The following is a 14,539-nucleotide window of genomic DNA, read 5'->3' as shown; positions in this document are numbered from 1 at the left end:
TGGATAGGCCTTGAAAAAATATTCTATGAAACATCCAGGCCTTGAAAAAATATTCTTGGAAACATCCAGGCCTTGGATAGACCTTGAAAAAATATTCTTTGAAACATCCACGCCTAGGTTATGCCTTGAAAAAATATTATTTGAAAGATCCACGCCTTGGATAAGCCTTGAAAAAATATTCTTTGAAATATCCACGCCTTGGATAGGCCTTGAAAAAATATTCTTTGAAAAATCCACGCCTAGGTTATGCCTTGAAAAAATATTCTTTGAAACATCCACGCCTTGGATACGCCTTGAAAAAATATTCTTTGAAACATCCACGCCATGGATAGGTCTTGAAAAAATATTCTATGAAACATCCACGCCTGGGATAGGCCTTGAGAAAGTATTCTTTGAAACACCTACCCGCTTTGGATAGACCTTGAAAAAATATTCTTTGAAACATCCAAGCCTTGAGTAGGCCTTAAAAAATATTTTTTGAAAGATCCGCGCCTTGGATAGGCCTTGAAAAAATATTCTTTGAAACATCCACGCCTTGGATAGGCCTTGAAAAAATATTGTTTAAAAAATCAACTCCTTGGATAGGCCTTGAAAAATATTCTTTGAAACATCCATTCCTTGGATAGACCTTGAAAAAAATATTCTTTGAAACATCCACGCCTTGGATAGGCCTTGAAAAAATATTCTTGAAGAAGTCCACGCCTCTTATAGTTCTTGAAAAAATATTCTTTGAAACAACTACGCCTTGGATAGGCCTTGAAAAAATATTCTTGAAGAAGTCCACGCCTCTTATAGTTCTTGAAAAAATATTCTTTGAAACAACCACGCCTCCTATAGTCCTTGGTTCCTTGAAACAATATTCTTTAAAAAATCCACGCCTCCTATAGTCCTTGGTTCCTTGAAACAATATTCTTTAAAAAATCCACGCCTCCTATAGTCCTTGGTTCCTTGAAACAATATTCTTTAAAAAATCCACGCCTCCTATAGTCCTTGGTTCCTTGAAACAATATTCTTTAAAAAATCCACGCCTCCTATAGTCCTTGGTTCCTTGAAACAATATTCTTTAAAAAATCCACGCCTCCTATAGTCCTTGGTTCCTTGAAACAATATTCTTTAAAAAATCCACGCCTCCTATAGTCCTTGGTTCCTTGAAACAATATTCTTTAAAAAATCCACGCCTCCTATAGTCCTTGGTTCCTTGAAACAATATTCTTTAAAAAATCCACGCCTCCTATAGTCCTTGGTTCCTTGAAACAATATTCTTTAAAAAATCCACGCTTCCTATAGTCCTTGGTTCCTTGAAACAATATTCTTTAAAAAATCCACGCCTCCTATAGTCCTTGGTTCCTTGAAAAAAATTCTTTAAAAAATCCACGCCTGCTATAGTCCTTGGGTCCTTGAAATAATAATTTTAAAAAAATCCTCGCCTGCCATATTTCATAAAAAAATAATTTTAAAAATGCATGCCTCTTACAGCCATTAAAAAACTGTTTTTAAAAAATTAACGCCTTTTATAGTCTTTGAAAAAATATGTTTGAAAAAAATCTTCTTATAATCCTTGTTTTTTTTTTAATCTACACCAATACCTGGACCATCGCCCATAAACCTCATTTAATACTATTTTTTAATTTGTTTTGCAGCTTTGAAAAATACCAGCGTCAGTGATAGTACAAAAGTGAATTCCGCCAAAGTGAATAGTAGCAACAGCCCCAGCAGCAACAACAACAACACCAGTCACAACAGCAACAACAGTGATAATACAATAATTCACACAAGTTTAAATGGTTCATTGAAGAATCGGATTACCATTAGTAAACGTACCTCCCCCAGTAATAATAACAACAACAACAGTAGTAACAACAACAGCAGCAACAATGTAACAACTATTGGCAACAAAGTTATAGCATCTGGCGTACAAACCGTCTCAACGTCCACCAACACCACACCGACAAGTGTGAATAAAACCAATAGTTATATCAAAAATTGTCTAATACGCAGCAGCAGTTGCAGCAACACCACCAACATTACATCATTGGCTCAGATAATGAGCAATAGTAGTACGTCGGGAAGTGGCAACAACAACAACAGCAGCAGTAACAGCAACACCAACAGCAACAACAACTCTTTGAATTCCCTTAATCATCATTCGAATGGTACTCTGTTACAACAACTAAGCACACAAAATAATAATAGCAACAGTAACAGCAACAACAACACTTCCAACAACAACAGTTGCAGCAACAGTAATTTCAGCTCGAGCAGCAACGACAGTTGCTTTAGCTATAGCAGCAACAGCAGTAGTGGTAACTCAATTGCCCGCAGCATAACATCGTTAAGTCACGGTGCAAGAAAAGTTCCTTGCGGCCCACTGTCATCGTCATCATCGTCGGCGTTGTCACAATCTCCCACAGTAGTGGGAGGAGCAACAGTAGCAAATAATAGTAACAATAACAACAACAGCGTTGCAAATTCTGCGAAAATCTTGAAGAAAAATCGTTCAAAGATTTCGGCGCCAAGTCGTCACGGACCGCAACAGTGTCAGGTGAGTAAAAAAATGGTTTTTGATTTTAAAAATTTGCTACCAAATTTGTATACGCGTAACTTCGCTTGAACTTCTCGAAATATTCACTGGGGATCCCATTGAATATACGTAGATTTTGCCATGTCACGCCTCTTCTAAAAATATTTTTTAAAAATTCAGGTCTCTTATAGTCCCTTAAAAGTATATTTTTAAAAAATCCATGCGTTTTATAAAAACGAGTAATGAAAGTAGTAAAGTCGGACAGGGCCGACTATATGATACCCTTCACTTACATACTTACTTAGCTGGCTTGTGACAGAACTTTCGTTCCATAAGCCTAGCTTAAAAAAATTTCCAGGCGCGGCGGTCTTTTGCGTAGTTTTTCCAATTTGAAAGACCATTTTCGGTAATGTTGTATTCGACATGATCTTTACATCGTATTATTGACCTTCCCTTTCTGCGTGAACCATCAGCTGGTTCGCTTTTATATGCCTTCTGGACTGGTGCATCTTCATCCATTCTCACAACATGACCTAGCAAACGTAGTCGCTGCAGCTCAATACGTCTAACTATGTGCATGTCCGAAAATAGCTGGTACAACTCATGGTTCATTCGACGGCGATATTCACCGTCAACGCAGATCGGCCCATAGATATATCGGAGAATGTGTCTATCAAATACTGCCTCATCTGCTTGCGTAAGTACCCATGCTTCAGATCAATATAACAGCACGGGTAGTATCAGCGTCTTGTAGAGTGTGAGTTTGGTCTGGCGGGAAGTGGCCTTGCCTTTGAGTTGTTTGCTCAGACCATAGTAGCATCTCTTGGCCATCACTATCCTTCTCCGAATTTCAAAACTGATGTCATTCGTTTTATTTATGGCGGTATCAAGGTATATAAAATCTTTGACTACCTCTAAACTGTAATTCTCAAGTTCCACAACTGGTCCGAGTGTACTGGACGTCTTGCGCGTTGATACCATCAGCTTGGTCTTCTCGCCGTTTACAGCCAGACCCACTTTGGCAGACTCCTTCTCAATTTGTTCAAAGGTGGCTCTCATTGTTCGATGTCATCAGCGTAGGCGAGTAACATGTGTTGTTTGGTGTATAGAGTGCCATTTCTGCTCACTTTTGCCTTCCGTATGACTTTTTCCAGCAGGATGTTAAAAAGGTCACACGACAAACCATCACCTTGTCTGCATCCTCGTTCGTTATTTATGAGAGGTCATTTCCGACTATAATTGCTGATCTTGTGCCTGGTAAAGTATCCTGTATAGCCGAATTAATTTTGCAGGAATGCCAAACGCAGACATGGCTTTATACACCTCTGAACGGATAAGGCTGTCGAATGCGGCTTTATAGTCGACGAATAGGTGGAATGTGTCGATGTGTTTTTCGTGGGTTTTTCCAGGATTTGGTCAATAGTAGATTTGCCAGGTCTGAAGCCACATTGGTATGGTCCAATAATGTCATTGACCATTGGCTTCAGTCGTTCACACAGTACGTTGGATAACACTTTATATGCGATGGGAACTATTCCTCTATAGTTGGCACATATCGTCTTGTCTTCTTTTTTGTGCAAGGGACACAAGATGCTGAGGTTCCAATAATTTGGCATGCATTCTTCTAGCCAAATTGTACAAATCAGCTGGTGCATGCTCCTGACCAGCATCTGAGCACCACTCATGAATAGTCGATAACCCGTTGGCTCCTGCTGCTTTATTGTCCTTGAGCTTTTATGACCTCATCTTGGCTAGGTGGTATAAACTCTATACCATCATCTATTATTGGTTCTGGGTATCTTCTTCACCGCCACTATTTGATACCAGAAGCTGTCACTAGGTTTCCCTTTTTAATCTCTACAGGAGGATGTGCCTGCACCAAAGCCTTCGGTTTGGTGTTTTACTCGTTGGTAACATTTCCGGACTTCATTCTAACTCCTGTACATCTCGATTTGCTCACGCTCACGTTTTTCTTGTTCTTTCTTCTTTTTTCTGAAAACACGTTTCTCCTCTCACCTTTTCTCCCGACAATTCTACATCACATTACGTGTTGCTACTGTCTGCAGGATTGCCCTATACGCTGTGTTTTTCACATCAGTATCATTACGACGCTCCATGGGTTTCTTGGTGGTGGTTTTTGGTACCCAAATGTTGCTTTTGTTGCAGTTTGTAGGGAGTCGGCAATTCTTTGCCATTGTGCTTCTATACTATTATCGGGATAAGAAGTGCTTTCGTCAAGCAGGTGGATAAGTTGAGCGGAGTAGGTCTCGGCTACCTGTTGGGTTTGCAACTTTTCGACGTCGAGTTTCCGTGTTGTGTTAGATCGCACCTTTGCTTCTACATTAAGACGGGTGCGTACCTTGGCTGCCACAATGTAATGGTCCGAATCGATATTCGCTCCTCGGACGTCTAAAACACTGCATGAATGCCTTCCGTCTATCACAAAATGATCAATTTGATTTCTCCTTGCTTGATCAGGAGAGATCCAGTTGGCCTTGTGTATATGGAGATTATTGAATCTGGTGCTGCTAAATACCACGTTTTTTTGCTGCCGCGAAGTCAATCAACCTCATGCCGTTGTCGGATATTTCTTCATGAAGGCTGAATTTTCCGACGGTGGGGCCAAATATATTTTCCCTTTCGATATTTGCAATAAAATCTCCTAGCAGAATTTTAATGTCATGGCCAGGGCAACGGTCATATGCTGTTTCTAGGCGCTCCTAAAATATGTCTTTGGTCTGTTCAGCTTTATCTTTGGTCGGAGCATGGGCGCAAATAAGACTGATGTAGAAGAACTTTGCTTTTATACGGATTATTGCAATTCGCTCATCTACTAGATTGAATCTGGAGACGAGGTCTTTTATTCTCCCGTTAATCATAAATCCGCAGCTAAATTCATGTCTCATTTCAGGGCAGCTATAATACAGGGCGTAATCATCTGATTTACTTACGCCAGTCCCTTTCCATCGCATTTCCTGTAAGGCAATAACATCGGCTTTGTACTTTTTGAGTACATCCGCCGAAGCGAAAACTGCGCCTGTTCTGTACAACGTGTGCACATTCCAAGTGCAGATTCGCAGATCGTGGACCTTTATACGTTTGCGGGGGTCGTCAACATTAGGGGGGTTTGGTTTTCGTTTTCTTAGCTTTTTCATAGTAGGTTGGGTTTTCCGAGAGTGGGCAACTAACCCGACGACTCAACCCATTTTTTTATAGTTCTTATGGGTGAACTCGCGGCACATATTAGCACCGCGGGGAGGTCAGTGTCCATAATTGAGATGAAAGAGGGACCAAGATAAGCCTGGACTTCGCCATGTTAAAGTCAATCAGAGCCGTTGCTTGGTATCTATCATCCCCTACGCCACCCCCTTGAAAGAGATATTCTTTAAAAAATACACGCTTCTTATACTCCTTAAAAATATTCTTTAAAAAATACACGCCTCTTATAGTCCTTGAAAAAAATTTACTTTAAAAAATCCACGCCTTGGATAGGCCTTGAAAAAATATTTTTTAAAAAATCCACGGCTCTTATAGTCCTTCAAAAATATTCTTTAACAAATCCACGCTTCTTATGGACTTTAGACTATGCCTACGCCTCGGCCGAATATATCTTGATTTCTTTTAACGAAAATTAACACTGCCATCAGCCGTGTTACTAATTGCTAATTTTTTCGCCATTGTTCACCGTACGTCAACCACTGTGAAGGTCTACACACCAAAAAACATGTTCTGATCTCATTACTAAGGAAAAAAATTGGTACCATACATTTCTAATTAAATTGAAAACTAAAGTAACGCAATTTTTGAATATTTATTAAATTTTTTGTTTTGGTATTTTTTTTAGAATTAGTACAACAACTAGTAAAGAAACCTAAGCAAAGCATAGACTTCTTCTCATTTTGTGCGTTTACGCATCATCTTGTTAAGAAAAAAATTACGAAACTATACCAATTAGTTTCACCAAAAAAATTGAAAAAAAAAATTCTAAAACATAAAGGAATGTGTTTTCTTCTAATTTCATTACGTTTTCGTTCGCTTCATTTTCTTCATCCAAGACAAAAATGAAATGAAATGTACTTGACAAGATGTGTACAAAAAACATGAATAAACATAAATACACTGAGAAAAATGTTGTGAAAATTATGGATGTTTAAAAAATATTTTTAGTATTTTTTTTCAAAAAAATAGACGTGGATTTTTAAAGAATATTTTTCGAAGAAATATCCCGATCAAAGGCCTGGATTTTTAAAGAATATTTTTAGAGGAAATATTCCGATCATTGGTGTGGATTTTTAAAGAATATTTTCCGAAGAAATATACCCATGATTTCGAAGAAATATCCCGATCATAGACGTAGATTTTTAAAGAATATTTTTTTGAACAATACCATTTTTTTCTCAGTGCATTCTCTATATATATGTTTTGCTGTACATATTTCAAATAGTGGTACTAGCTAGCAACAAAAAATAATGACAAAAAGAAATTGCTTCGAGACATGTGTGTATGGATGTATGTCTGACTGTCTATATGTTTGAAGCAAACTACAAACCACAACGCAATTAGTATTAACAGCTGCAACAACAAAAACAGTAACCAATCGTCATAGCTTAACCCTTCCGACCACAAGAAAAATTAAACACCGAACCATTCACATGGATAGACATGGATCCCTGACACGGAAGGGAATACGCGGTATAGGATGGCGCATATTTTTTGTATGAATGGATGGCTAAATGTGTAAAGAATAGCAAAAAAATAGAACAGAATCTAATTTTGAGGCAAATGGAAAAGGGAATGCAGAGGCGGAAAAACGCCACAGCTCGTCATCTAATTAAAACATATTTTTGTTTCATATGTTTTTTGGCGTGGTGGATCCAATTTTTAAAATGGGTTGTTGTTTCTTTTTTCTGTTTTTTGGGGTTTATTTTAATATTTGATGTTAATTTTTTTCTATCTCGTTACAGATTTGTAATAAAATTTTTGGAAATGCATCTGCCTTGGCCAAACACAAACTGACGCACAGCGACGAACGGAAATACGTGTGTGTTATGTGCTCAAAGGCATTTAAGCGACAAGATCACTTGTAAGTGTCAATTTTATTAAAAAAAATCTTATTAAAAAAATAGAATTAGAAAAAGCACACATACACATAGATAATTCAATTATATAAATGCGAGAATTATAATTTGTATATACCCAAAGAGGTGGGAGAAGAAGGTGCACCAATAAGGAAAGCATCAAAGGCAGACAGGATCGACTATGGATATTCTTTACCACTTTGGTTGTATACATGAGGCCAATTAAGGATCTAGGCTTAATTCAAAAATCTACTCAAAAAATTTTTGTCATTCGAACAAACGTAGGGTCTTTGCTGCACCATCGAACGAAATTCTTTATGGGATCTATATCGAAAAATTAACTTTACACACATCATTCTAGACATAATTTAGTCAGCTGTGCAAAATTTTATCTCAACTGGTCAAACTTTAGGTTTTTGGAGCCCCATTTACATAAAATCGAACATTGAGCTCTTGTTACACCAAATCTGAACCGATATAAAAAAATTCAGCACTCGTCATTCTTAGATCAAGTCGGTAGCACATGCAAAATTTGGCGACCAATGACAGATTCATTGGGGACCCATTTTGATGTTTCGATAGTTGGTATACGACTTTCGTAAAATCGGACGAAAATATATGGGCAATATTGCCAATTTTTTAACATAGCTAAAGACGTTCACACCTTTATACCTCGGGAATTACTTATGTGAAAAAAGTGAATAGTTTTGGGTTAATTGATCTGTCATTGCAAACTTTTCATGATACTGACCTCCAAACTTTATTTGAGTGGAAGCCGTTTATAGTTTAATGTAAAACCATTAAGGAATGTTCAAAATTCGGACTGGGCCGACTATATCATACCCTCACCACTTTGGGTACATACAAGAGATGATCGTATGTATAATATCCTTTAGATAGAATAGACATAGCATATTTGGAGGACCATTGAAATGGAATCGAACTGCATGAAGTACATAGATATTTGAACTAAATTAAAAAAACCCATACACATACCAATCTGAAATTTATGAAAATCTGAATGCCAAATATGAGCAAAATATTTATTAAATCTATATATCTCATCCAATTTGAAAGACCATATTCCGAGATATTGTCTTCTACTTGACCTTTCCATCGGATTCGTGGCGTTCCCTTCTGCATCACTTGGCTCGCTTTTATATGCCTTTTGAGTGGAGGAATCCTCATCCATTCTCACAACATGACCTAGCCAACGTAATCGCTGCAGCTCGATCCGTCTGACTATGTCGATGTCCGAGAATAGATTCTATAGCTCATGGTTCATTCGCAGATCGGTCCATAGATCTTTAGGAGAATTTTTCTCTCAAACCCTCCAAGAGCTGAATTATCTGCTTGCGAAAGTACCCATGCTTCAGATCCAAACAACAACAACTGTAGTCTGAGTAAACAACTCAAAAGCAAGGCCACCTCTCGCCAGACCAAACTCACGCTCTACAAAACGGTGATATTACACGAATATTATTACCATAGTAGAATCTATTGGCCAACACCATTCTTCTCCGGATGTCTAACCTGATGTTATTAGTTTTGTTTATGGCGGTACCGAGGTATATAAAGTTGTTCACTACCTCCAAGTTGTAATTCTCAAGTTCCACAGTTGCTCCGAGTCTACTGGACGTCTTGCGCGTTGATACCATCAGCTTGGTCTTCTCGGCATATACTGCCACTTTGACAGACTCCTTTTTAATTCGTTCAAAGGTGGCTGTTACCGCTCGCAATGTTCGGCCCATTATATCGATGTATAGGGCTGTCGAATGCGGTTTTATAGTCGACGAATTGGTGGAATGTGTCGATGTGTTTTTCGTGGGCCTTTTCCAGGATCTGGCGTAGAGTAAAAATCTGGTCAATAGTGGATTTGCCAGGCCTAGAGCCGCATTGGTATGGTCCAATAATGTCATTGACTATTGGTTTCAGTCATTCACACAGTACGCTGGATAGCACTTTATATGCGATGGGAGGGAGACTTATTCCTCTATAGGTGGCACATATTGTCTTGTCTCCTTTTTTGTGAACAGGACACAGAATACTGAGGTTCCAATCATCGGGCATGCATTCATTTAGCCAAATTCGCTGATCGGTCCATATATATTTTTCTCTCAAACCCTCCAAGAGCTGCCTCATCTCATCAGATCCATACAACAACAACTATAGTCTGAGTAAGCAACTCAAAAGCAAGGCCAACTCTCGCCAGACCAAACTCACGTTATCACCTACTTGTAGAGGTCAATGGTGAATTCGCCAGGCCTGGAAACGCATTTTTAGGATCCAATAATGTCATTGTCCATTGGTTTCAGTCGTTCATCCTTATACGCGATGGGAGGTAAACTTATTCCTCTATAGTTGGCACATATCGTCTTGTCTTCTTTCTTTGTGCACAGGTCACAGAATGCTGAGGTTCCAATCATTGGTCATGCGTAGCTTTAGCCAAATTGTACTAATCAGCTGGTGCATGATCCTGACCAGCACCGACATCAGCTGCAATATTGTTCTTCAGCTGATTAATTGCCACTCTCATCTTGGTTAGGTGGTATACAATCTATACCGTCATCTCTTATTGGTTCTGGGAAATCTTCTTCAATGCCACTATTTGAAACCAGAAACTTTGTAAAATGATCCTTCCAGATTCTAATAAAGCTATCTGTATCTGTCACGAGGTTTCCATCTTCATCTCCACAGGAGGATGTGCCTGCACCAGTAGGCCTCGGCTATCTGTTGTGTTTGCAGCTTTTCGACGTCGAGTTTCCGTGTTGCGTTAGATCGCACCTTTGCTGCTACATTAAAACGGGTGCGAACCTTGCCTGCCACAAGGTAATGGTCCGAATCGAAATTCGCTCCTCGTATCGATCGAACGTCTAAATCACAACATGATCAATGTGATTTCTCGTTGCTTGATCAGAAGAAATCCAGGTGGCCTTGTGCTGCTAATTTGGATGTTTTTGCTGCCGCGAAGTCAATCAACCTCATGCCGTTATCGGATATTTCAAAAACATTTTTCCTTCCGATTTTTTTCCATTAAAATATGTATACAAATATCAAGACCAATTTAGCTATGTCCACCTATTAATATTTCAAATGGGGATCGCAAAATTTAAATTGAAGTCATTTTCAACACACATTGCTACTACTACTAGTGTGTTTCATATTGTTAGTGTCATATATCGGCTCACCTATATTTTGGGGAATTTTATCACGGTATTCAAAAAAAGTATCTATAAATGAACAATGGCGGCTTGGATACGTGCTTCATCAATACGGCTGTAATATTATATTTTGGATTCTCATTGAGCAGAAAACGGAATGCTGAATATCTGGTATTCTGTTGACTTAGTCACGCTTTGCAGACTACAATATTTTGCTTCAATGGTATGCAACTGCATATTGTGCAACCTTAGGATGATAAGGAGGTGGTTTGAATGCTAAGGCGCCGGACATCAACAGATGCCATGGGAACCAGGGTTCAAATCCCAGCCGGGCTCAAGCTGATTTTTTTTCTGCTCTGAAAAAGAATGTTCCGGTGTGATGCCAAATGTCCGAACCATGACACGGTTGAATTTAATTCGTGGATGCAATTTCGCAACAATAGTCTACATAAATACAACTTATCAAGTAAAAACATTTGTAAGCCACTTTGCCCAATATGCCTGATGAGCCGCTTAACCAATATTGAATATTGAACACTATACGTTTAGGTATAGTGTTCAATTTGTCACTTCGTTATTTAGGTGGAAAACATTTCTTCGTAGAACATTTTTGACATAGCCCCATATACGGACACGTTTTCATTATCGAAATATTTTGAAGGTATTATCCGCATTTTGTAACCAAAGTGGCGGTAATCTGTCATTTCGGTGTATTTGTAAAAATAGGCCCATGATTTCGTACAAAGGTTCCACCCCATTATCTGTATATTCAGTGTCAAGGCTGTAATTAGCATTTCGATCTTGTGATGAGTAAAAAATGAATCTGCAGCAAATTTGTATGCCTCCGCATGTAAATCTCTCTCTACATTTTCTGGATGTTAAAGACGAATTTTCAACCTGTGTGAAATTTCATATTTTATTGAAATAGAGTTAAAAACAATCATAAGTGGTTCCCCGAAATTATTTATGGATTTTGTTTAGATGTCTATTCAAAATGAAACATAAAATTTGATTTTTTATTGAAAACCTATAAATCCGTAAACGATACTAAAAACCGACATGCATCATATTTTCCTTTATAAAACACCAGACATATATTTCGTCATGTTTAAAAATAAATGCCAAACTTATACCCTCATACCCTCCTCAATTTTTTCTGTCATTTTCCTAATATTTATGGAAATAAAACGCCCATAAAATTTGTCAGAAATTCCATCAATTTGTGGCTGTTGTTGTTGTTCTCTTTGTAGTGATATGACACATATTACGACATGTACTAATATTCCACCTGACGATTATGATATTTGTGTGTGCGTTTTATTTTTCTTTTTTTATTATTTAGTAAAAAAATTTGTCCATGACATGACACGACACGACACTTTACTTTGACTTTTTGCCTTCGTCTTCTAATTTTCTTCACCTTCTTCATCATCATTCGCCATTTGACATATGCTTATCAACCGAAAATGTGTCTCACCCACTTAAATCATTTCCGGCACGGTGATGAATTTCCTCTGACAGCTACTAAAAAAATCTGTTAACACGTGGCATAATGTGACGCCAACAAATCAAAAACATTTTCAAACCAACAACAACAAAAATAAAGATTTTTTATCCACACATTTTAATAGACAACAAAAAATAAACATTTTTTAAGATGCCACACAATTGTCATAATCAGATAATAAAAACATAAATGGATATTGGGGTGGATGTCGAAGAGAACATTTTGTTTCTATACCCTTTACTAAGATGTGTGTGTGTGTGTTCTATACAAAAATGTTCGTCCTCATGTAAATTGTGGTTTGTTTTTATATAGGAAAACAATCGTCATCAGGTGAAAGGAGTCGGATTTTTTCTACAGAAAAACAGGCGTCATCAGGTCAAATGTGATCGTATTTTTATACTTTTCACCACACTGTGGTGCACGGTATTATGCCTTTGTGCATATGTTTATAACAGGCAAAAGGAAACGAGATAGACGCATGGTTTCTTGTGAGAATATGCATAGAATCACTTTCTGAGTCGAATGTCCGTCCGTCTATCCGTCTGTAGATGTTAAATTGTAAACAAAGTACAGGTCGCATTTATGAAATTTGGCACAAGTCACTTATTTGGCCAAGGATGAACCCTATTGAAATTCAAGAAAATCGGTTCAGATTTAGATATAGCTCACATATACATTTTCGTCCGATTTAAGGTAAATGGGGCACCAAAGTCCATGCATATCTTTCGATTTGCACGAAATTTGTCATAGAGTACTGAATTAGTTCCAGAATGATGTGTGCCAAGTTTCGAGAAAATCGGTTCAGATTTGGATATAGCTCTCATATATAGTTTCGTCCGATTTAAGGTAAATGATGTACCAAAGTCTCTATATATCTTCCGATTCCGACGAAATTTGGCATAGAGTACTGAATTAGGTCCAGAATGATGTGCGGTAAGTTTCGTGAAAATCGGTTCAGATTTAGATATAGCTCCCATATATAGTTTCGTCCGATTTAGGGTAAATGGTGCACCTAAGTCCCTATATATTTCTCGATTTGCACGAAATGTTGCATAGTGTACTGAATTGAGTATAGAATGACGTGTGCCAAGTTTCGAGAAAATCGGGTCAGATTTATATATAGCTCCCATATATTTTCGTCCCATTTAAGGTAAATGGGGCACCAATGTTCCTATATATCTTTCGGTTTGCACGAAATTTGGCATAGAGTTCTGAACTAGGTCCAGAATTATATATTTGAAAATCGGTTCAGATTTAGATATAGCACTAAAGTCCCAAAGATTGCCCGACCGACAGTCGTCTTCAGGTGAACTGAGGTCGGATTCTTTTTATAAAAAATCTTCCAACTAAATTTTTGTAGGGTCCAATTATCAAGTAGCTCCCATCTAATGGGGTACCAGGAATTTTAAGAACCCTTTTAGCGAAATTACCTTTAATTTCATTAGGTCGAACTAAGGACGTTTTTACTTCTTTGGATTACTTTACTTTTAATAAAAAATTTCCACCTCCTTTTCGCTTTCCAGAAATGGACATATGATGACCCATCGGAACAAAAAACCATACGAATGTAAAGCTGAAGGTTGTGGCAAATCATATTGTGATGCACGATCCCTGAGGCGACATACCGAAAATCATCACGCCGGCATTGTAACCCCACACCAGAATCAAACACTCTCCGGATCGCAAAATAATAATTCCAATTCGAATTTAAGTTTATCCCCGGCTACGGCAAATGGTAAGCATCCCGAACATATCAAAATTGCAAATATAACAAAAATCGATCTGTCCGTTTTAGGTGATGCCAGTTCACCGGATGGTGCCACCTGTCTAGGAACATATCTCTCAAATGGTGGCACAGTAGTTGATGCTGCCACTGGTCTAGCTTTAACCGAAGAAGAATTGAAAGCTTTAAATGTACCACTGAAGACAACCAGCGTAACGCTATTGTCACCCACCTCTACAACCACCTCGTCATCAATGTCGTCGACGTCATCGTCAGCAAGTAGTCTAACCTCTGGCCCAGGTGCCACAATAACCCTAACCGATAACAGTGGAAATATGGAGGGAGATGGTTTAACCCGCGAACAATTGGATTTGATCAGTAAAATTATGCGGCAGACGAAGCAGACAACGGCCCAGGTTACGGTGTCGTCACCCACCAGTTCCCAATCATATAAAATCGATACAAATCCCCAGCCAAATCAGCAGCAACAAGTGCAAACCCCAAGGCCTAGGACTTGGAATATGCAATTGGTAGGAATCGAATACATTT

General features: G+C 38.2%; 1 protein-coding gene across 1 annotated transcript in view; it reads left to right on the top strand.

The window, feature by feature from the left end:
- LOC133321999 (homeobox protein 5-like) overlaps window positions 1-14,539 on the top strand; it is a 40,462-nt gene that overhangs the window by 1,410 nt on the left and 24,513 nt on the right. Inside the window, exons 3-8 of the mRNA XM_061531067.1 lie at window positions 1,641-1,850; window positions 1,905-2,061; window positions 2,233-2,542; window positions 7,486-7,604; window positions 13,791-14,002; window positions 14,063-14,520. Coding sequence (XP_061387051.1) covers window positions 1,641-1,850; window positions 1,905-2,061; window positions 2,233-2,542; window positions 7,486-7,604; window positions 13,791-14,002; window positions 14,063-14,520 — 1,466 coding nt within the window. The remainder of the gene's footprint in view (window positions 1-1,640; window positions 1,851-1,904; window positions 2,062-2,232; window positions 2,543-7,485; window positions 7,605-13,790; window positions 14,003-14,062; window positions 14,521-14,539) is intronic.

The sequence above is a fragment of the Musca vetustissima genome, unplaced genomic scaffold (genome assembly GCF_032173495.1).
Source record: "Musca vetustissima isolate MV318-11 ecotype Yass unplaced genomic scaffold, APGP_CSIRO_Mvet_v1 utg9415, whole genome shotgun sequence".
NCBI lineage: Eukaryota > Metazoa > Arthropoda > Insecta > Diptera > Muscidae > Musca > Musca vetustissima.
The sequence above is the reverse complement of the archived record's forward strand: the minus strand, read 5'-3'. Positions and strand labels throughout refer to the sequence as shown.